Consider the following 24,329-nt stretch of genomic DNA (forward strand, 5'->3'; position numbering starts at 1 on the left):
AGATCTTTAGAAGAAAATTACAACACCAAGTACACGTTTGAATTGTGAGAAAATTTTACGCCCCTTTATCAGGAGAATGGTACATTCCCCTCACAGATGTGAAAGACATGCCGTCATCAAAGACAGATTCATTTATGTACAGCTGTGGTACAAAAACCAGGAAATAAAAACCCTGTGAGGTTAGTTCAGGAGTGAAGTATAGGCCTCTAAATGCTCACCGGGATCGAATCCACCGAACCCAGAGGTGAACTCCTTAGCGTTAAATCATGTGCAACAGAAGGCCAGTAAAAGTGAAGAACCTGCGATTTAAAGCTGCAGCTACACGGTCACACGCCTTGCTGTGCCGACGCCACGTATCCCAGAATTATGGCTTTCAAACACAGGAAAAGCTTTGACTGGTTCAACTAATCCAGGTTTACTACACACTACAGTGCGAAATGTGCCAGATATGTTTATCACTAAGAGGCACATCTGCCTGCACAGATAGGACTGAGTGTCAACCATCCTGCTGCACCAGTTAAAATGTGTAGAAAAAGCTGGTTTTTAATATCAGATGTTTTGAATTCATTCTTTGAAATCAGATGGTTTCTGATTTAACTAAGCTTAACTTTTCTGTGTTCAGACCAGTGGTTCCCAATCTTTTAAACTTTTCCTGTTCCAGTGTAGAAATGAGGGAAAAAATAAGATAATAGGACACAATGTACATAGTAAGTATGTCCAAGGTTTCAAATAATGAAGTCAGCATATGTACATGAGCTACGTGAGCTTAAATCCCGTGCTTCAGACTGCTCTGATGCTCTGCTTCAGACAGTTTTTATAACTCTCGTTTCTTTATGAGGCCAAATAGAGAGGAAGTGCCAAATAAGGTCATACTGGCACCTGCAGGTTTTGAGGGGCAACTAATCAGAAGAAATTTGACTTGAAGAGAAGGTGGAAGGGAGCTAAACAGCTGAGTGGTGACACTAAGATTCGTTTTTTTCTACTCTTAGGTCTGTATGAGGCCAAAAGATGGATATCCTTAATTTGGTCATCTGAGACACAGAGTCCCCACCTAGCTGCAGTTTCAGAGGGGCGGCCAATCAGAAGAAAGCTGACTTAAAGAGTGGGTGGTCTTAAACCAGGAAGAGTATGGGGCTGCACAGACACATTTAGATAGTTAGGTTTATTATTTTTGTCCTGGTTTTTAAATTTAATGGTATTTAATGAGGTGATATTTCTTGGCACCAACAGTGTCTGTTATGACAGATACAACAGAAGGGTTAAAACTCTCCTCTGTGCTGCTTTATGAACACTTTACATGTACTTTAATTTTCCTTGTTAATACGACCCCCCACTGGTCCACATGCCGTACTTTGAGAACCCAGGTCTGAATGAGAGAGGAGCTAAAACTGGTCGTTTCAAACAGAAGAGGAACTAAGAGGCTGCATTAAGGCCCAGTGTAAGATAAATAAGGATTATTCTGAACAGTAATCATACAAAGCTACTCTGGTAGATTGAGCTGGAAACACATAACATCCACTTTAATACAAGCCATGTCCACTTGTCTCAGTTTGCATAGCTGAATTGTGAGCAGTGTATTGACATTGAAAGAGTGATATTCTGTTTTAAGACTTTAACAGCTGACAGAAATCACACAACGAGTTAAAAAGGGCAGAGACTAGAGCAAAGTTCCCATAATAAACAGGATGCAGATTTTAGTGTGTGGATTTGCAGCTGCTGGTTTAATCGTGAGATTTCTTTGAGGAAAAACTCCAAAACATTTATGTTCCTCCCTCTCCATCTTAAAAAATAATTTCTCATTTTCTTTGTACTGGCACTGAAAACATGTAGTACTGACACCCAGTCCGATCCCTTATCATTCATCGCGTCAGCCTCTCTAAAGGCCTTAAAGCAAACTAAATTCTTATTCAATTAAAACTGACCAAATATGCTTTATTTGTTTCATCTAAAACTAGGACAAATGTGATTTTCCCAGGTTGGGAGTAAAAGTGCATCAGTATTTTATCAAAAATGCACAAAGACCTGGGACTTCTATAACGACACGATGAACAACAGCATATCCGTATGCAAACACATACATTACCTGTGCTTTTTCAGAACAGTAGCTTCCTGTTTGGTTTTGCTCATACGACATGACTCTGAGAGTCTTTAGTGTGAAAGGTGCTGCTGGATGCATAGCATAGCCCTGAGTTACGACTTACAGAATAAAGAGCTATTCCTTCTAATCATCTGACACAAATACACAAAGTTTAGAGTCCACAGGGATCTGGCATTAATCGGCTCCGAGAACCAAATTCATAGCGAGCATTTTTAGTAAATACATTCAGCCTCTTGGTCAGGAAACATTGACTAAAACATTAAACGATATACGTTTTCTCTCTGGCACCGATAAATAAAGGTCTTATTACTGACGGAGGACATGTCACTTGCTGCGGGGGATTCTTTGGCCAGGCAGATCAGGGGTTTAAAAAAAAAATCACAGCATGAAAAGCTCAAAACTGTGAAGCGGACTGTTTGTGGATGTCAGGAAAAAGGCAGTGTCTGAGCAAATCCGCCTGCAAGGCTTAGAAAAATATTCGAACAACTGATTGTTTTATTACTTCAGAGCTGCAGAGAACAAAAGCCTTTGCAAAAAGAAAACACTTTTATAAAAGACGTACCGCACCGAGGTAAAGTGAAAGAAATTCATACAATGCTGAGTGACATGGGCCTAATTCTAAACATGGATCCAGGATGACGCATACCTCCATGCTAAATAGCATTACTTTTAAAAAACACCCAGCTTGCACATTTTATCCTTAAAAATTTGCACCCATTTCCCCGCTTATTATCAAATTAGTTTTTTGAAACTCAAATAAGGACCTTTTTGCAAAACAATTACCAACAGAAACAATCCTTCTACATTCTCCTATAACATTCAAAAGGTTGAGGTTTTTCTTTTTGTAGTGTTGACCCCCCCGTTCAATTAAATACCTGTCAGTTAATCTGGGAGTGAAAGCAGCTTTCAGCTCTATAAACTGTGCAGCATTAATACGATCACGTGTCTGTACTCTAAAAATTTCACAGCTGTGTGAAATGATGCTTACGTTTGTGTAGCAGCTTTACCTTAAACAGTCGTTTGTATTAGTTTGTTATTGTAGAATCTTTAAGCGGCCATGATTACAACTAATCAAAAAAAACAAAAACAAAACAACAAAACAGACGTTGGGAAATACTTCATCCCAAGCCCAACATTTGGTATCAAGCCTTTTCAAGGGGAGAAAAGAAAAAAAATATACAGTGTGCAAAAACATAAAAAGGAGCAACACCCGGGGCAAATACTTCACTCCTTTTGGGGTTAGAGGCGGTCAGATGGTGTCCGAGTTTAACGTGAACTGTACAGGGTCCTGTATAAAGCTGGAGGGAGGAGGTGGGACAGTGTTTAAAAGGTGAGGTAAAAAGGGGTAGGCGGGGCGCTCTCTCTCATTCTCAGGGTGCACTACCTGTGGACCGGCAGGTGCAGCCCGTTGAGGGGGTTGAGCGGGTGGGGCAGGGGAGGGTGCAGCTCCAGCTGGGCCAGCAGGGAGAAGTGGTCCGAGGGGATGTGCGGGTGGGGGCAGCCCGTGATGTTGTTGTCTATGAGCCACTGGCTGTCGAGCGGTCCGAGCATGCCCAGGACGCTCATGTGGGTCTTGGAGAAGAAGATGTAGTCGATCACACCCTGCAGACACACAAACACCACCTGATGTTAACTCTGTGTGGGAGTCACTTAAAACAACACCAACCAATTTAATGATCCACTGCTTCCCCATTTCCATGGCAGCACATCCTCAATTTCTCGTGTTTTGGTGTCTCGCACCAAAGTTACAAATGGTCTGTATAGCGCTTTACTAGTCCCTAAGGACCCCAAAGCGCTTTACACATCCAGTCATCCACCCATTCACACACTGGTGATGGCAGCTACACTGTAGCCACAGCCACCCTGGGGCGCACTGACAGAGGCGAGGCCCTCTGACCACCACCAGCACGGGTGAAATGACTGTCCAAGCTGGGGCTCGAACCGGCAACCTTCCAATTACAAGGCGAACTCCCAACTCTTGAGCCACGATCGCCTCCTACAAGCAGAGGAGGCGAGGAAGAAAGCTTTTCTTGTTTCTCTAATGTGTGCCATCCATCTGTCTGTGACCTCAGCACACCTTGCATAATGCAACAGGAATGGAGAGGAGAGAGGAGGATGCAGGAGGAAATATCAGTGAGAATGCACAGGGAGCGTTTTTACCATCAGTATATAAAAGACACGTGGCCACAGCGAGGGGAGGAGACAATGACGCACAAATCAAAGAAAGGAGAAAAATCTGCTGTTTGTCATTCGTCCGTAAAACATTTGAATCTGCCGAGACTCGTACAGAAAGCCCGAGCTCTTTCTAACAACTGTGGAAAATGTTTAAAAAGGTCCAGTTGGTCTATTTTATTTACCCCTTTCCTCACTTTTCCACACATCACTTCCTGTCCTCTTTTCCTCATCACCGATTGGCTGTTGTGTTTCTTCTTTAATGACACCACCCTTTTCACTGAATCACAGAGAGGCCCTTTGGGTGACTTTTGGTTACTTGTTCTTATTACCTGCAGTTTAACCAATCACTTCATGACTTAAAGCCTAATCTAGTTTTTCTTTGCTTTTCAGAGTAAACATCATTTAGCACTGGAGTGCAACGTGGCAGGTTCCCCTCGATGATACAAATCTTTACCTCTGAGCCTCCCACTTAACAGGTTGCATAAAATAATTCAGGTTGTTGCTCAAACTTCCACGAGTGGACGAGTGCGAGTGTCGTGACTAGTAATGTTCTTGTTGATGCTGTGCTGAGATGTCCAAACTTAAGTGTTAATTGATATTGTGTTGTTTTTAATCTGTTTATTACATTTTTGTGTCATTTTATTTCACAATGAGAAGGAGCTGGTTTTGTTTTTTGCTTCTTTTATGAGTGTTTATAGAAAATCCCTGTTTGATGTAGAGCTCCAGTTTCTAATTTAGTTTCTAATGAATCTATTTTTTTTGCATGAACACATTAGCTCCTCAGATGAGTAATCAACGCTAAGAGAAGCAGCAATGAGTCAAGCTCGTTATTAGTATAAACATTAATCACCGAAAGTGTTGTTAGTGACTCCGTGGGATTCAGCCAGTGATATCGCCAGTGGGCAGAGACTAAAATTGTAAACAAGTAGATGAGTCTTACAGACGCAGGGTTAGTGAGAATGGCTCGTTTGCACTGTCTGAAGAGCTACATTAAAAAAAGTTAAGTCTGTGGAAGGTTTATTAATGGCTGGCCGTAGATGCCTCGTCTCAGAGGTATCACTGTGAGCTTTAGCTCCCTGTGGGTCTCCCCGTCACTGGCTGCCTAGGTCTCGCCCCCACTTGTAACCTCAGACATCCCCGTGTGGAGGCTGGAGGGACTAAACATTGCTCATGTGACGATTACAGTCAAAAACACCCACCAATCTGGGCTTAAATTCCCCAACAGAGAACTCACTGGAAAGTCTGTGCATGCATGCAAGCATACATATATATACATATATTAAAAAAAAATAAGGTAATAAATAACTGTTAAATAACTGACGCCCCAATACTGAATAAATTAACCATTTGTGAGACAAGAAAAAGAGAGCAGAAAAAAAAGAAGAAAAGAATTTGATCATGAACTGTCTGGCTCGATGACTCATTAGAAACCGAAGCTGAAATGATGTGACAAATCAAAACCGCGAGGCAGCTTCGCACGAAATAAAGCGAATACGAGTTTTTGCTGCGGAGCGCGCTGAAGGGTAAAAATCACGGCTCACAGGCCGCGATGTTCAAAGTTTTCCGTTCCCGCTGACAGCTCCCACTGCAAAACTCAGATATACAAAAGTGAAACACACAGCAACAGTATTTTTTTTTCTCGATTGAACTTAATGCCCACCTATAAGTCTGTGTAATTCACTCAGTGATACAGAGTTCCCAGCACCAAATTTAACGGAGGCAGTAACAAAAAAACCTCAGTACAAAAAACCAATTTGACAGAATTCATCGTTGACGTTAAATTTGTCGCTGTAACGCGTTCATCTACCCGACTGAACCTGCACCTGAAACAGCGACATTATCCACAATAAATATAGCAGGTAGTGATTTTCTGTATTTTAACGTGGCAGAGACGACTAGGAATATCACGTTTTCATATGCAGCCCTTTTGTCTTGACGACACCCTGTCGATGCGACGGCTACAGCGATCGACCAATGAAGGGTAACGGTCCATCTCTGGAAACATGCAAAGTACTCATTATGAGGCTGGAGGAGTAGCGGAGGCATGATTTGCCAGTTTATTAGCTGGGAAAAACCACTCGGTTAAGTTTAGGGACTAAACATTTCTTGTTTAGGTTTAGGGAAACATGGCCATCTGTTCCCTGACTCACAGGGTTATGGTATTAGTGTGACAGCTTCATAATGCCTGAAACCGCAAAGGTCACAAAGCACCAAAATGAGCCATGGCGGTGGTTTTTGATAAAATCAAGTGACACCTCAAGGATGAAAACGAGCTTTGCGCATCAGCATCCGTCCCAGTGTACATGGAGACTAATTTTATTCCTCTCTCTTACTTTATTTCTTCCTTTGGAAAGTCCGCGCTGCGAGGTGACACGCTTAAAAACTGTCAGCATCTGAGTGCAGCGAGGGTCTTCTCAAAACCACAGACCATCGACGTGTTTTACATGATAAAGACGCTTACAGCACAGTGAAAGTTTGAAAGTTCAAAACAGATACAAATTAAGATGGTGACAACAGGATGCGTAGGCTATACTGCAATTTGTAACGTGATATTACTCCACACCAGCGCCTGTTATAACATGCCCCAAAGATAGGATAAGCTTTATTAGTCCCACACGTGAGAAATTTGTTGATACAGATGTCAGACAAATTCTTCAATTATCTGTGAGACGCACAGGCGGACAAAAAAAACAACAACAAAAAACAAAAAAACCTCATTTGTGCCTTTTAATTCCTGCACACATCAGTTTTTGTGTAGCGAGGAGGAAAATAGTGGATGTTAGTGAAAATATGAGCATTATTATTACTAGAGCAAGATGATAAAGTCAGGACAAAAACTAATGTCTGTACACGGCGGCTCTAAAAACAGTATGCTAGCACTGAACTAGTAGCAAACATACCCAGACCCAGATCTTCAACAGTTAACAGTAGCAGTCAGACACAGCACTGTAGCTATTTGCACAGTATAAGCACAAGCTGCCATTCACACACTCGCCGATACACTCATGCTTCTTCCTGCTTCTTCCATCTAAAGTTTGTACTGTTAACCGGAAATCATGCGTGACAATCAAGCTCATGTGGATTAATGAGAAACTGATGCAATGACCACTATTTCTTGGTAGCAGCTTCCTCTCCGATGGGGTCTCTCTGGTTCAGATGCGTGAGGTCCCCACCATGAATAATTGCTGCTTTGGAAAGGCTTTCTCAAGAATAAAGACACAATCATTACCTAACCCTGGCTTGCTTAACATGCAGAAACAAGACTAGCTGGCAGAGTGACTCACATTTCATGATAAATATGATCCAGTAATGTAAACCTTTACATTTAAAAAAGAAAGTAACTGGTAAGCATTTTTTTCATAAGTTGGGTAGCTTCTCTCTAAGTGAGCTCACTCTGTCTCACTTCACTTACAGAAACACATAAGCTGACTCACAAAAATCGGGCACGACCCACCGACCAACTTCCGCAGACCTACAACAGTGAACTCGTCAAGCTCAGTTGCTTTACTCAAACCAGGATAAGGTGAGCTGTCAGATCACTCAGTAGTAAAAGGGGAAAGAACATCTGCAGCGGGACATCTGTGTCCTCTCACAGAAGCTGATTAGAGCCAATGTGACTCACTGCACTCTTTGACCAAGTTATCACACAAACACAGAATGAATCTTGGCGTCCTGAAACGTGGGGCAGGGAACAGGGAACGTTTCGGGTGGGTGAAAACAACTCCCCCTCTAACTTTTCAGTCAGACACATTTGCAGGACCAGAAATTCCCGACCCTGCTCTACGCCCTCTCTGAGTCTGCTTCTTGAAGGTTTTTTCCTTCCACAGAGGACGTTTGGGGGTCTCGCTCAGCTTGACTTTTGACATTTTGGGCACTATATAAATTACTGTTACGGCTTCAAATGGAAACGAGTTTATTTGTGTTTTTGTTTTACCTTGAAGTCATATGTGTAGTTGGTGTAAGGCATCAGATTGCTGTCGTAGGCGCTCTTGAGCTGGAAGCTGTGTGTGATGCTTCCATCCGAGTTTCCGTTCTTGCCGTTGCAGTTGAAGTTGGTCAGACATTCGCTGTAGCGTAGCTCCTTAAAGTCCTTGTGGTTCTCGGCCACTCCTCCGTCGCTCAGATACTCCACCACACCTGCATCAAAGAGCAGGAACATTAGCGAGATATTAATCAGAACTTTATTTAATTATTAAATCCTTTAATTAAGGAAAAGAAACTCATGACATCATTCGTGGCTTTAAAGGGAAACTGATGATGGAAACCACGCTGGCAACAAACGAATATACAGACACTTTCCCATTGCCGGTAAAAACAAAGAAAAAACTAGATAATAAAATAAAATAATGAAGGTTCACATTTTTTAACATGGATAGGTCATTTTAATCAAGCTAAATCTATTTTTCTTTGTTATGTATTAATTGTGTCAAGTTATCAGGTGTCCAGAATGTATCAGGTGGGAACTTTAATCAGGTTTGGTTGATTTATATGGAACGACCCTGGTTCCTGATAAGTGACAGAGCCCTACCGGAGTCAGGCAGCGAGTTGAGGTCAGCGCACAGGACGATGGGGATTGAGGACGGGTCAGAGGTCGGCGATCCCGTTGCCACAGAGCCCGAGGCCCTCTCAGCAATGCTCTTTAACTCTGACAGGAACATCATGGTTTGGATCAACTTGACGTCCGAGTACTCGGGGTCCCAGTGCATGTGGGCGTTGGCTACCAGGATGAGCTGCCTCTCCTGAGGCGGCTTCATGCCTTAAAAAAAAAAAAAAAAAAAAAAATTCAAGTAGGGTTTTAATTAAAATTCCTTTAATTAAAATTTTGATTTACACATTATTAAAAAAGATCAAATGTAAAAAACAATCTTCTCATGCTCTTTTTAATTCACGTCCTTTTACTTCTATTAAAAGTTCAAATTCACTCCCCAACAGGTTCACATACATTTATATAAACTATAGTTCACTGTAGGGCTGTGCGATATGACCAAAATCTCATATCCCGATATAAGAATTCTATCGCCCGATAACGATATAAATCACAAAAATGTAACATTTTCTGTAAAATCTGTGAATCTCGGGTCGAGTGTTTTAACCGATGCATGAAACGATACATTTTTAGACACAAGTTGTAACAGCCGCCGTTTTCTTTGTGAGTATTTGTTACACGGCGTGCTGCGGGGAAAAGCCTGTTCTAACGTTTGAGTCTAAGGTTTATTTTTTAGCACCGGCTGGCGGCTCTTTTTTACTTCTCATCCGTAAATAATCTGCTCTTTCACGTGATTCAGTTTATTTTGAAAAGTCTCAATAGGATGTTGAGCTTTATTGTGAAAGGTTTATGTGGAACATAAACAAGCGGACACGCGATGCTGTTACTGTAGTTTTTGCTAACCACAACGCATAAAAACAGGCGCTTGTCCGTCTGTAGTGTGGTTATATTAAATATAAGAGAAAGAGAGAACTTTAAGAAATTAATATAGCCACTACAGTGACCATCAAAACCATGAAAAAAATATTGCTGTAAACAGTTTATTTTGCGACACCACGAAACAAATGATAGCGTAAAATGAAACGATAGACGTTTTTATATCATCATCCGATATATATCGTTATATGAACAGCCCTAGTTCACTGAAATGTAATTAAAGACCAATACAAACTTAATGAAAAATACTTGATTCCCTTAAAGTTTAAAAAAAAAACCGTTGTCACCATTTGTACTCGATCATGTGACATCCTAAAAGTCTTCATAAAGAAGCCCTGAAAGGAAACTTTTTCCACAAGCAGCAACTTCCAGAAACAACGGCAGACAAGCCGAGAAGCTGCAGCTCCTGTTGTGGCCGCTTGAATAAGCAGCAACTTAACAGAAACTTAAAAGCAGAAATCAGCATTTTACAGCCCGACACAAAAACAACTTTTAATTTCCACATATAGTTTTCACATATGATCAACGAATTTTATTTATGCTTTTACGAACAAAAAGTTCTATGAATAAAGCCGTGAAAGATGCATATAAAAAGTACATGAGGAAAGAAATCAACTGACAATGATTCTAAATCTGAGTTGTGGTTTTTTCTTCACTTATTTTGAGAATAAGACTTATATATGAATTACACAATTCTACACACTTTTACTGTACAGACATTTATAGTTCCACAAAATTATACTGGGGAAAAAAACAGACGCTATGTAAGCAAAATAGTACATCACTTTCACTGACACATGAAAAAAAAATAAAATAAAAATAAAATAAATAGGATGTAAAAGTCCCCTGAACAAATCCTCATCGTGGTCTTATTTCAGATGCAGTAAACCACAGAACTATGAGGCAACTTCAGAAACTTAAAAGCGCTGACAGAGTAAAATATTTAAAAAGGAAGAGTGCGATATAGTGAGCATCAGTAAACCAGACAGGGAACGACCACAAACAGAAGTTTTACTGTAGCTCACTGGGAGTGCAAATGGCCTGTGCCTGTCTCTCGCTGCAAACCTTAGTAAGTTAACTAACTAATTAAATACATATAAGCTTTAAAGCACTGATATTATGTGAGCATCATCAGCCACAGTGAGGCAAAACACCTTCAAACACACAATCTCCGTGGACACAACTACACTAAAACGCATTTTCCGTACGACGGCCCGGACCCAACAGCAGGACCTGTATCTGTGTGCAGGTAGATACGGGAGGAGCACTGCCAGCGCCCTACACGGTGACCTCCAGCGGGCAAGTTTCTGACAAACTGTCAGGAACAGACTCCATGAGAGTGGCGTGGAGGCCCGATGCGCAGCTCGACTGGGATCCCTGAAGTTTAACTCGCTTTGTGTTATACTGTGATAATCGAGTGTACCTTAATTAATTTTTTAACAGCGTATATTCTGTTCGGTTTACTTGTCTTTTAAACATTACATCTTTTCTTTCTCTCTTTCCATTTCCAGCCTTCGTTGTAACTTCTTAACTCTCTTTGTAAAGCACCCTGAAGCCTCTGATTAAAACCCAATTGTGACACCTTGTGGGAAAATACATTACTGCAGTTTTACTGTTTAATATTTTGGGCAAAAATAATTGTAGATCACAATTTTCAAGCTGAAAACCATCAGATTTAAAAAAAAAAAAATCTTGCTCTGTAACTACTGAACTGTGTGCATATATCACATGTAAGTAATAACGCTGGTTTTATAACCTTCTAAATTTCCAAGTTACAGAGGCAGGCGAGTCAGTTTCACATGCATGGTTATGTTGTCATAGATAATTTGATAATATAACAGAGCTGAAGGCATTTTTGGGTCAGGAGAAAACAACTTGGAATTACCTAAACTGCTAAATTACAAAATGAAAGTCCTTTCTTACCCCCGGAGAACATGTCCTTATTGACCTCGAGCAGCACGGCCACCCCGATGTTGTCTTTGGTCATCACTCTGTTCAGCATGACCTCTGAACCCTCAGAGTTAGCCATGGCTACCTGATTGAACTCCACAGTGTGTTTCTGGATCAAAGTGAACCTGTGAGAGAATCAAACAAGCAGCAGAAATGTCCATGAGGGCTTTGAAAATGCACTAGTTCCATATGAAAAGTTTTTCCTCCTTTAAATCTGCTCCTCGTCCTTCATTTTTCCTGGCTCAGAGAGAACCAGGCTGGGCGACTACAAAGGAAAGTAAATGCAAACAGGCTGCGATGAGTCTGTGATGCAGTCTCCCTGTTGTTTGTGACCATTTCTAAATAGATCACATGAAAAATCATACATCATAAAACACAGCGAGCTGAGCTCCATCTATGGCAAAGATTACCCAAAAATGACATATTTATAGTAATAATATAATTATAATAATAAAATACATTTTATAGCTGAAACTGGAAAAAACAAAACAAAAACAAAACCCCAAAAAACAACTTGAGCTCAGATTTTAATAAGAGGAAATTTTTTTCTTTATGTAGAAAAACTTTTCATCAAATGTGTTCACACAGTTTCAAATCATCACGGCCAACATAAAGGCATGTTTTATAACGTGTAGGGATGGGTACCGGTATCCTGACATAAACGGTAGTAACCAGACCGAAAAGCAGCGCACATTTCGGTGCTTTATTTTTTCCTGAGCTGTCATACACTTTAGATTCTAGCCAATCATTTTACGTTTCCGAGGATAGTAGGCGGGTCCAGGTACGTACGTTCTTTTAGAGCAGAGCTACAGATTAAAAACTCCAAGAGGAAGCGGTCAAAAGTCTGGCTGTACTTCACAGCAAAAGAGGCAAACTCAGCAGCCTGCAACAAGTGCTTTAATGTGATACTGTGCAAAGGAGGTAACTCCTCGAATCTGATGAAACACCTGGTGATGCGTAGCGCGCCGTATTTGATAGCTTGCTGCGAGACCTCACACTGAGCACATCTACTGCGGGTGTGGTGCCTGTTATCGGACCCGGAGTTAGCAACATGCCCCAAAAACCCGAAGAGCAGAGTCCTGGCCCCTAGCCCTGCCAGTGTAGCAGAAATGATGACGGATGATGATGCAGCAGCAGCCGTTCTTCTCTGCGCGAGTAGCTTAATGTTGTTCGTGTGTAATTTACGTTGAGTAGGCTAACCACGTTATTACATTAATGCATGTGAGGTGAACTAGGTCGTAGTTACATGCGGCTGTCTTCTTGTTTGATGGCAGATACTCCCTTCACCCTGGCCAAAAAGGCTAAAATGACCAAAGAAAAAGTGGAAAACAGCTAAACATGAGAGGTTTTTGGACAAAGTTTGTGTTTTTTCCATTGTTTAAGCACTGCTTCCAGCCAAGAGTGATACCATAAATCCTCTATAGCTGCAGAAAAGGCTAACATTGTTATCTTTTTACAAAAAAAAAAACAAAAAACAGCTGAACATGAGAGGTTTTTGGACCAATTTTGTGTTCTTCATTCTTTAAGCACCGGTTCGAGCACCGTTTAAGCACCAGCACCGTTTCAAAAGTACCGGTTTGGTACTGGTATCGGATAAAACCTAAACGATACCCATCCCTAGTAACGTGTATAAAATAAAGCTCTTAAACCCACTTCTCAGTCTTGAAGAACACGGCACAGCCGTCCACATGTTTCCTCTCCTGTTCTGAAACCAGTTTGGCACGAGATTTTGGACAGAAGTAGCCATCATAGCCGCGCTCCTTTAGTGTTTCCAGAAACAACATGTAGTACTGCTCCGTCTCCACCTCCTGCAAAAAACACACAAGGTAAGAAAAGTCACGTAAAGGAGCAGATGAGATATACAGGGAACGCACACAACATTAAAACACTGACAGGTGAAGTGAACACCGCTGAGGAAACCTTGTAAACTGGATAAGGAAGGGCTCAAAGTCATAACCAGGGTTCTTGTACTATTTAAAGATACACATCAGTGCTTTTAAGATCTAAGTAAATACAATTACTTGTGGCTACCAGTGTGGCCCCTCAGTCTCCGAGTAGATACAAGCTCTGAATTATCACATTCACAACTTTGGGGTGTCCACGCAACCTGCCCGGTGATGACGACACCCCATCAACTTTTCACGGTTGTGGGGTTAAAAACTAAGGATGAACATTCTGATTCCTTGATTTTCACTCATGACTGTAAGTGTACTTCACTCAAAAACGCCAGTGAAGTCAAAACGAGCAGTCAAAGCCGTCATGATTTACTAAAGAGATGAACGCTGGTATTTTTGCTGTGGCTTTGTCGGAGGAAAAAACTTTGAAAGGATAATTAAATCACAGAAACATGATTTAAGAAGGCAAAATTTGCCATGTTTGATGAATGAAAGGGGAGTGCATCATAATGATTAAATGGTGCAGGTGGATGGCTCAGAGCTCTGTGTGCAGTGCATGAGTTTTAGCTCCATCCTGTTCCTCACGTCTCTCAGATCCATACAAGATTGAAACGGCTGCCAAAATCTAGAAATTATCGGTATGCATGTGGCACAGTCACTGTATCATTTTATTAATATGCAGCTTTGTCAGGGTCTGATGATAAATAGTGTTTTGTTTCTCTTCTGCATGTCCTGCAGGTTAGCTGTTACACAGATGGACTAGTTGGTAATATACAGCACTTCTCAGGGAAGTTTCCACTCAGTGGAAAATAAAGCCAGCTTTGTATGGTCAGGATTAATCAGTAACATCTACCTCTTTATCTTCAATACACAATGGCTCGGTTGTGCTGACAGGTGAACGCTGGATACTGTGGATTGATCCAAGCAGTTTACAGCAGCTCTGCACACAGTCTAATGATTAGAGCGGAGAATAGTCCGAAGAATAATAACAACCTTTGTTGACACGATTGTGGGGGAATCACCTCAGGGGACGGACAGATGGCTACAGAAGGCAATGGCGCCAATTAAAAATGTTAGAAAAAACACAGCCAGACAAAAGCAGGCTCGTTTTAGTTCATCTTTATTGTTTTTGTTCAGATTTCGAAAGCATTTCTTTAACTGCAAAAATGGGTCCAATGCCTTGTGCACTGGAGAGCAGTCCGATCCCTGCCCTAGTGCATGAGGCTAAGAGGTGCTGGGAAGATGTAGCCTAGTTCACCTCAATCCACAGCACTGTGTCTGGATATACACATAGACAACCCCAATACTGATGTAACCAGATAACCATCTGAGTGGAAAGATATCCAAATTATTAAAAAATCTCTTTGTGTAAGGTACACTATGGCTCCACCACAAATACTAGTAATATGCCGCAAAACAGTTAGTGAGGAAGATTTAAAGTATCTTACAAGGTGGTCTAGCTTTACCTGTAGGCTGATGATGTCAGCATCACCGCTGGTGATTTCCTCCATGATTCCCTTCTTCCTGTACTCCCAGTTTAAGGCCCAGGATGGACAGTAACCATACAGCTGTCGCGTGGCATACTTGTCGCACAGCACGTTGTAGCACATAACCGTGAACACAGCTACAGGGAGACAGAAGTAAAGTTTGCTAAATTACTGAATCATCTGAGAAAAGACACACGACACATCTGACAGTTATGAATGTAGTTTACCACGAACAGCCTGAATAATTATTCCCCAAACTCAGAGTCAGAATACTTTATTAATCCCTAAGGAAAGCATGTGGTTACAGTTGCTCCAAGACAATAACAGTAACAGACTGAACTAAATTAAATAACACAACATATTACAAAGTTTACAAAATATAAGAAACAGCTCTACAAATAGCTCAGAACGGATCATCAATGGACTTTGCTAATGCTAACTTTAAGAAATCTGAATGTTTATCTCAGTTTCAAATTTATGAGCCAGTTTCAGTTGAAGCTTTTTCTGTCAATCAACACAGCCATAAAGCTAACGTTAAGCCTTACCAGAATCCAAATGGGGAAGTTATTAAAAAAAAGAAATCTTCTCCAGGTACATCTGTTTTTCATCCCAGGCTGTAAAGGTGCTATTTAATGCTATAAAAATGCTGCTGGACAGTATGCAAGTTTTTATTTTATGCATGATATCAATTTTTACTGCAGCCATAAGAGTGATTATAGAAAATACCCACAGTGGCTTATCCAGATTTTCAGACGTACATAATAGTACTATAACACGGCATGCTGGGTAATGCTGGGCTTTACGGATAACCTAAAGAGCATAAGAAGCCATCAGCTCATAAACGACTCACTCCCAGTGCCACGTTACTATATGAAGGAAACTTACCGGTGGGGATCATTTGGTCTCGCTCTTTCAGAGTGATCCAAGGTCTTTGGGGGAGCTGCTCTGGGTGCACTGGAAAAACAGGCCGGGATTAGCGCTCATTTGTGCGTGACAGACACAGTGGTTTACCTGCTATGATATACCTGCAGCGCTGAGGTCTACAAAAAACTGTTTGATAAAATATGCATGAGTTCTGATAAACAGATGAGGGGTGAGGTCATGCGTTGCAGAGCCGTTTACCTGCTAGATTGTCGAGCATGTAGTTCAAAAGCTTTCTGGTTCCATCTGGCTCCTGGTACAAATTGAGGATGTCTTGGGACAAAGGATTTCCTGCAAATACGATAAGATAAGATAACTCGTTATTGTCATTGCACAGTCATACATAGTACAGTAGTACAATGAAATTGGAAAACTGTCCTACGTCGGCACTACATATAACACAACACGACACGACACATGACAACGCGACACAGTATATTAACTTAGTAATAAAAAAGAAGAAGAAGTGTATTTGAATTGCACACTGTTATTATTGCATCTTGTTATAAATATAAATATTATTATTGTTACTGTTTTTATCGTTGTTACCTCCCCCCCAAAAAAGTCCAGGGAGGTATCCAGTCAGGTCAGCTATTTGCATTGATCAGGGCTGTTGCCCTGTTGTAAAAGCTGTCCTTGAGTCTATTTGTTCGGGACCTCAGCAGCCTGAACCTCCTGCCAGACGGCAGCAGCTTAAACACCCGGTGTCCTGGGTGTGTGCAGTCCCGTAGGATGCTGCGTGCCCTCTTGAGACAGCGAGTGCTGTACAGGTCCTTCAGGGAGGGAAGAGGATGTCCAATGATTTTTTGGGCCATATTGATGACCCTCTGGAGTGCCTTTCTGTGTGCTGTGGTGCAGCTGGAGAACCACACACCGATGCAATATGTCAGCACACTTTCAATGGAGCAGCGGTAGAAGACTGTCAGCAGCTCCTTCTTCAGGTCTATTTTTCTGAGGATTCTCAGAAAGTGGAGACGCTGTTGGGCCTTCTTTAAGACCGCAGAGGTGTTAGAGCTCCATTGGAGGTCTGTGTCTATGTGCACACCCAGAAACTTGAAACTGGAGACCCTTTCCACACACTCCCCGTTGATGCTGACAGGCTGCAGCTCAGACTTCCTCCTTCTGAAGTCAACTACCAGTTCTTGTGTCTTGGTGGTATTGAGGTCCAGGTTGTTATCTACACACCAATCTGACAGCCTCTGAACTTCAGCTCTGTATGCCGTCTCATCTCCCCCTGAGATGAAGTCTCTGATCCAGCGGCAGGTGGTAGAAGGAAGTCCGATTTCCAGCAGTTTAACTATTAGTCTGTCCGGGAGTATCGTATTGAAAGCAGAGCTAAAGTCAACAAAGAGCAGCCTGGCGTAACGGCCCTGCACTTCCAGGTGAGAGATGGTGGTGTGGAGCGTTGTAGCAATGGCATCTTCAGTTGATCTGTTAGCTCTGTATGCGAACTGGAGCGGGTCGAGTGTGGGTGGCAAGCAGGACATGATGTGACGTCGGACCAGTTTCTCGAAGCACTTCATTATAACAGGTGTTAGAGCAACTGGTCGGTAGTCGTTGAGGCTGCTAATGTTAGTACGCTTTGGCAGTGGGGCAATTGTGGCCGACTTTAGGCACGGCGGGATGCAGGACTGGGACAGTGAAGTGTTGAAGATCTTAGTGAAGACCCCAGCCAGCTGGTCTGCACACTCTTTTAGGACCCTTGCGGTTACCCCATCTGATCCGGCAGCCTTCCTGGGGTTCACTGCCCTCCGTGTGCGCCTCACCTCATATTCCTGCACCATGAGGCTTGGGCTGCTGCTGCTGTCCGATGCTTTTGCTGCTGCCGCCTCTGGTCCCTTCACCTCAAAATGTGCAAAGACGTGGTTCAGCTCCTCCGCAAGCGCTGCGTTACCCTCAGTCAACGTGGTATTGCAAGGTTTGTAGTTGGTTAAGTGCTGAACTCCCTGCCATACCTGTCGTGAGTTGTTGTTGCTGAAGTGGTCTTCGATCAAATGAATCAGTTTTGGGTTTGTTTTTTTTGCTTTTTGTTTTGTTCTTTCTTCCTACCTTACAATTGGCCTTTGGGGGGAGGGACTAAATATATAAATACACAGTAAAAGCAATTAATCTGTGTCAGCTTATTGGAGTCTATGCGTTTGATGGCTATTTGTGACCATTAAATGTGCTTGAGTAAATGAACAACACTTTTAGCTCTCATTGAAACTCTTTGAGAGAAGCCAAAAACGTTTATACGAAGGAAAAAAAACTGTCTGCGCACTCTATTCAACAGCTACCATTACTGGAGAAATTCTCAGGTTTTTTTGGTAAGCAGCAGTGATTCAGTACTCTTATATCGCTTTTCCATTAGTACCTACTCGGGTGAGTCAGGTCGCACGACGCGGTTTTTCATTAGGTGATGGTACCTGGTACCTTTTAGCACCTACTCAACTGGGGTTCCAAGAGATCCCAGGTAATCCAAAATGCGACGTCAAGAGATCGCATGCCACCGATTGGGTAGTCAGTGGCGTCACTCTACGACTCATGAGAGCGTCTCCATCGTGAAAACCAAAACAGACATTATTGAAACCCAGCAACGAGCAACATGGCTACAAAAAACCCCCAAAAAGTCAGAGTCTTGACGCTCGCTTTTGTTGTAGCGCTCGTGTCGCATGCAAATGATGTCACGGGATGTTTGGCTGCGTTGCTATAACGACCCCACAAACATTAGGTGGTACTCGAATTGAATGGAAATCGAATACAGGCTAAGTGGTACCGTCTAGAGATGTGTGGAGCCGATCTGAGTAGGGACTAATGGAAAAAGGGCTTCAGACATTCATTTTTGTTGCTCCAAAATCGTAATAATGAAAAACAAAACTCACCTTTTAGCCCGAGGGTTTGTAACTGGAAAAGCCTTCCAAGTTCGTAAGGCAGAACTCGTAAAAGATTATTGTTTAAAAGCAATTCCCTGCAAGAAACGAGACAAAAACAGTGTTTTTTCTAACAGTTTGGTGATTCCTCATCATTGATGTATTTCTACTGGCATCAAAGCGTCGTCCACCACACATTCTTTTGTTGTCACATCTTCAGTCTCTGCTTGACAGCTTTGTTTTTGTTTGCGAGATGCTTTTATCACTCCCTCTCTTCATAATGTTCCCTGTGTTTTTAAACATTGTGTTTATCATGATCGCTTCTCTTCATTGCTTTGAGATGGCTCTACGTGCCATCCCTTCAGTGACTCTGAAGAATTCTTCGTTTTCAAGGCTAAATACGCACGTCTCCTTAAGTGAAGTTAGAAATACCAGCAGACAGCCTACCTGAGAGAGACCATGTTGCCCAGTTCGGCGGGCAGACTGCGGAGTTTATTGGACGACAGGTTCAGGTAGACCAGGTTGGGCAGCTTGGCGATGTCTGGCGGGATGCGGGTCAGGTTATTGTCATTGATGTGCAGCGCCGTGAGGTGGGTGAGTGTCCACAATGAGCTGCTCAGGCTCCTCACCCGCCCTGCATCCAAACACAGACATCAAGTCGAACATAAGAACAAAAGCACAATGTGGATGAGATGAGAAAAGTTAACTCTCGCGGATTAAAACACAGTATTTTGGCTCTGTCATGAGCTGAGATTTAAAATGTTTCCAACATTTTCAATGCTTCCTTCCTTTAGGAATAGTTTTAGATCTGAGCTTCAAGGCCTCATTTTATTTTTAATGGAAGCGGGCCCAGAGGGAGTGAGTGAGACTGACCAGATATCTCGAGCTCGGACCAGTGAGACTTCTTCCCACTTGCCGCCTCGTCGGCTGGCATGATGGTGTAACATCTGCGGGGATCTGGAGGATCATATTTTTCCTTTGGCATACCTGTTAATCTGAAAGACACAGCAAGAACACGGCAGAGATGTGCTTTAACGTTCTGCACTACAAAGAGCAGGACAACGCTACCGACGAATAACAATAATAATATTATTTGATTTTAGAAAACAAATTCAAAGAAATTATTTTATAAATACTAAAAAGGACTCAAGAAAAACCACCTCCAGTTACAATAACACGATGATAAAATTGCCACTAATAATGATTATTAAAAAAAAAAAAGATATAAAAAAAAAACTCAGAATATATTTATAATCAAAACATTAGAACTGCATTTACATTAATAAATATATTTAATAGTATTAAAATGTTTTAAATGGATAAATAAAAACATGATAATAATTAAAATAAAGAAAACAATTATAAGATTAACAATAATTCTACTTCTATACAATTGCAAAATATCATATTAGTATAATATTTAGCAATTATAAGAACTGTATTTTTAAATAAAGTAATTAAAAAATAATACATCAATGTAAAAAAAATTAACATTTAGATTTAAGTTATTTTATATTAGATATCTGCACCTCACAAAATGAACCAATGTAAATTTAAATTAATGCCCATTTTGCAAAAATATGATGATGATACCACCATAATAAATAAAAAAGAAACTACCACTGTGATATAAACACATGCTTGTACCAGTCAGCTCTGCTGTCATCACCACTATGGTCAAAAGTTCAAAAGTACGCATTAATAAAAGAAACTCTATACGATATATCTATATATAGAGAAAGACTAACAGATAAAATAATATATTTTAAAAAACCAAATGATTAAAAACTTTTAAAGGAAAACGTCGCCTGTTTGCAATGGAACTGCGTTCTCTGGAAACAAACAGATCCACACTTCTTCTCACATACAGCAGTTTATACGTTTATTAAAACCTTTTTCTTAAATACTCTGCAAAATATTTTCCCTCTCATTCACCCCACCCGCAGCAGTCAACCGTTTACCATCAGCAGCCTCAGAAAGCTTTTACCGGCACGTCGCTGCTAGAGATGATTTCCCACCCGTAGCATACCACAGTGTCTGGACCAACACGATGCCAAACCACAAAACCAGAGGGTGCACCTGGAGGAGAACTGGCAGCGACACAAAGAGCTGATACTCTGAAGTAACTCTCCCAGTAGGTTTTAAACTCAGCTGGAGACATTTTTGTGATAAAAGCATCAAATTTCTGATCTTTTAGCAGCTGACTGAAAGCGCTTTCCACCCTTTTGACCAAACAGGACGACAGCAGTCGGTTATTTAGAGCAACAATCAGACATTTACTCCAGGGTTTACCTTGCAGCCTCAAATCAAGATGCCAATCAAGAGAAAACACAACACAGTACTTAAGGCAAGTTTAAAGAAGGAGGTCTGTGAAGGCATTTATTGAATCACTGGTCTCCTGCTGTCTCCAACAAATAAAGGCTGAAATTTTGCCCTTTATTTTCTCTTGATCCCAGAAACAAAAAGAGAAAAATGTCCATTATGTTACATTTGGCTCTTGTTTAGTTTGAACAACAGTCCAAACCACAGTTTAGTATCATACACGTGAGGAAAAGGCATCGCATTTTAAAAGCTGAAGCCTACAAATGTTTCTGGCTCATTTTACTTACATGCCAGATTTTATTTCTTTAAATTTCAAAGCTACGAAATACCCATGTTTTTAATATATGTCATCACATGTATCCATGGACCACTTGGCTTAAAAAAAAAAAAAAGATTCACAGAGATTTCCGTTTTGGAATCATCTCAAAGTTTGATTAAAATGGCTCAAAGTTCAGTTAAATACTCGCACTGAATTAAACAACAACTCCTGCAGGTTCTTCTCGGACACAACAACACTACAGAAACTGCTTGCAGAGTTAAATTCTTTATCTGGCTTCTGTGCTCACAAACAATAAACTCCCTTCCCTACAGACTCTGGCAGTTTTAGTTCACGCGAGGAGAAACAAATATTACCATAAGTGGCTGGTTAAAGCATAAGACAGGTCTCCTTTTTACATTTTCTAAACCAGGTGCTTCCCTAACCGCGGTTACTTCTGTGCCAAAATAATTTTCCAGTATAGCCTCCCGTCCCACATGGTGGCATGACCCTTCAGAGTTGAAACAAAACGCACTTTTTTTTTTTAGGTTTTCTCCAATGAATTAGCAGAAAACTTCAAAGTTCAAATATCCAGGGTGCCTTTTTTCTGTTCCTCTATGTCACTGACACGAAACTGATGCAGTTATGCATCACTACGGTGATGCATAGTTTAATTATGCACTGCAGAATTAAACTATGACATAACACATAACCCGATGTTCAAATTTATAGAAGCAAATATGTTGTAATAACACAAAATTTGGCTTTAGACTGTGACACTCTGACAGGTGTAAAAGGTGTAAAATAAATCTGCCTGCGGGGTATCTCCTGCACTTAGTAAGTTCTGGTGAGTAAATAAAGCCAAATTTCCATCCACCCCTGAATTTCCAGGGGCTGTCACTTGGTAAGATGTTCAAATTGTGAAGGTAACATTTTGTATAGCTTCATTAAATATACTATGCAATTAAAAGCAGCTGATTCTGAGGGGGTCAGATGGGACCTTTGGCTGATTTTATATGACCACATTACAATGCAAAACCCTGCCTAAATGAAACAAAAGTGTAGATAAACCCTGTTTTATTCTACTTTCATCCAGTTTCTGTTTTTGTGTCGGTTAACTAAAATGTTTTTGCACACTTAGTTTAGTTTCAGTTTGCTTTAATAACCTTGGCTGACCGCTGCTTGAAGCAGGAGCGTGCATGTTATTTAAACTCCGCTGCAGTCAGCAAAGCTATGCATGCACAACACTTGATAACTTTTGAGCAGCGTGTATGTCAACATGAAAAGTATGCAAAGCCGAAAAGGCGAAGGCGCAGGGCTATTATGCAGCAGCTGCCGTGAGGGTTGGCAGAGGGGAATAAGTTTGGAGAAGGACTTACATAACCTGTTTACACACTAATACCAGGTCACAAGTGAGCAGTGACAGATATAAAGCTTGCTGGCATCGATTCATATCACAAGCACATGGAGACAGGCACGAATCTGCAGCTCCAGCAGAGCCGTCACTCTATCACAAGCTGGAGGGGATTTCAATAGTTTAGGCTCCAGATGTTATCGCACACAACCAAAACAGTATGTCAAAAAACACCTTTCAGGGAGTGAGGAGTTCTTATTTATTTTATTTCATTTTTTTTAATACAGCGATTGCAACTGCTCCAACAGCTGAGTATCCAAACATAGCCATAATGTCAGAAGTGACACGGTCGGGCCCGTTCAGGAGGAGTTCAGCCCTCCAGCTGTCACACCTGACAGCGAGGTAAACACGCCCTCTGGCTGTGCACACGCCAAGATATTCCACAGCTCCGCATACTCAAACAGCTCCAACACTAAGCCCAAACACGGCTAAACCTGCAGCGCTCTCCGAGCACGCCGCTGGATTTGTTTGGCTAGCGGCTGTGAGGCGCGAGCCGCCCGGGCAGCCACCGAGGCGGACTGCGGGGGAGAGCACTTGGCACGAATACGAGCGGATTTAAGTGCTAAATTAAACCCGGGAGAGCACGGAGAAGGTGGCAGCAGCACAGAAACAAAGTGAGACCTGACATTACCTTCATTCGGGGGCGGTAGAAGACGGGTTATTGCGGGAATTGGCAGCGACATGCAGACGCGGCTGTTGAGCCCGTTTAGACCCTGAACGTCTCGGAAACAGAGGGAAGAACAACAAACGCCGTTTCCGCTCGTGCTCGCACACACACACCGACCACGCACCCACCCAGGGCTTCTTCTTCCTCTTCTTCCTCTTGTTAACTTTGGTGCATTAGCGCCACCAACTGGTAGGGACTGGAGGCCACAATGTCGCTCAAAAAACAAAACTAAATAAATAAATAACTTCAAACCAAACTAAATATGACCTGATAACTTTGATTTCTGAATTTCCATTGCAGTAAATCGATAAGATCTGTTTTAACTTTGATTACACTGAGTTTTTGGTTTTGGATCAGCTACCTTCTCTCACCTTCATATTTCTGACATATAACATGTTCCCTGGTTTCATCATTTCAACAATACTCCCATTGCAATTACCTGTTTGGTGTTTTCCTGCTATGAACAATTAATTGTTTTAACCACTGTGTCGTGAATTTGAGTCGTGATGTATCCCAGTCCTTTCTGTCATCCTCTCCTGTTTCTTCTTCTATTTTCTTTTCTTTTCCTGTAAAACCATCATCCTCTCGTTTCTCCCTTCCATAGCTTTTCCCAGTTTTCCTTCTTTGGCTGCCTCATTATACCTCCTTTGCAACCACATTTTTGGGGTAGCTGTGGCTCAGGAAGTAGAGCTAGTTCGAGGTTCGATCCCTGGCTGCTCTAGTCTGCATGCCAAAGTATCATTGGGCAAGATACGGAGCCCGAGTTGCTCCTGATGCATTCAGGAGTGTGAATGTGTGTGGATGTAAGACAGAAAAGCACCTAAATGTAAAAGAAAGTGTTTGCATGAATGTTTGTGAATGGGACATGTTGCA

General features: G+C 41.7%; 1 protein-coding gene across 1 annotated transcript; it reads right to left on the minus strand.

The window, feature by feature from the left end:
- Window positions 1-1,493: 1,493 nt before the first annotated feature.
- cnot6l (CCR4-NOT transcription complex, subunit 6-like) lies at window positions 1,494-23,570 on the minus strand. Its single transcript, XM_085295512.1, has 12 exons — window positions 23,421-23,570; window positions 19,671-19,792; window positions 19,245-19,431; window positions 18,810-18,895; window positions 16,150-16,239; window positions 15,913-15,981; window positions 15,007-15,164; window positions 13,299-13,453; window positions 11,619-11,770; window positions 8,802-9,029; window positions 8,208-8,410; window positions 1,494-3,700 (listed from the first exon to the last, which is right to left on the minus strand). The coding sequence occupies exons 2-12, from the start codon at window positions 19,780-19,782 to the stop codon at window positions 3,479-3,481; spliced, it is 1,662 nt and encodes a 553-aa protein (XP_085151638.1). The 5' UTR covers window positions 19,783-19,792; window positions 23,421-23,570; the 3' UTR covers window positions 1,494-3,478.
- Between the last annotated feature and the right edge of the window lie 759 nt (window positions 23,571-24,329).

Source organism: Mchenga conophoros, linkage group LG12, assembly GCF_057382185.1.
Source record: "Mchenga conophoros isolate Kocher_MC1m ecotype Shallow Benthic linkage group LG12, M_conophoros_male_GT1.1, whole genome shotgun sequence".
In the NCBI taxonomy this organism is placed as follows: Eukaryota; Metazoa; Chordata; class Actinopteri; order Cichliformes; family Cichlidae; genus Mchenga; species Mchenga conophoros.

What these genes read in the sequence shown, in the direction of transcription:
- cnot6l (XM_085295512.1), bottom strand. Translation starts at nt 19,782, where the DNA reads ATGCCAAAGGAAAAATATGATCCTCCAGATCCCCGCAGATGTTACACC. An exon ending in GTCCGAGCTCGAGATATCTG is followed by an intron (nt 19,432 to 19,670) that starts GTCAGTCTCACT and finishes GTTTGGATGCAG; the next exon opens with GGCGGGTGAGGAGCCTGAGC. An exon ending in GGCAACATGGTCTCTCTCAG is followed by an intron (nt 18,896 to 19,244) that starts GTAGGCTGTCTG and finishes CGTTTCTTGCAG; the next exon opens with GGAATTGCTTTTAAACAATA.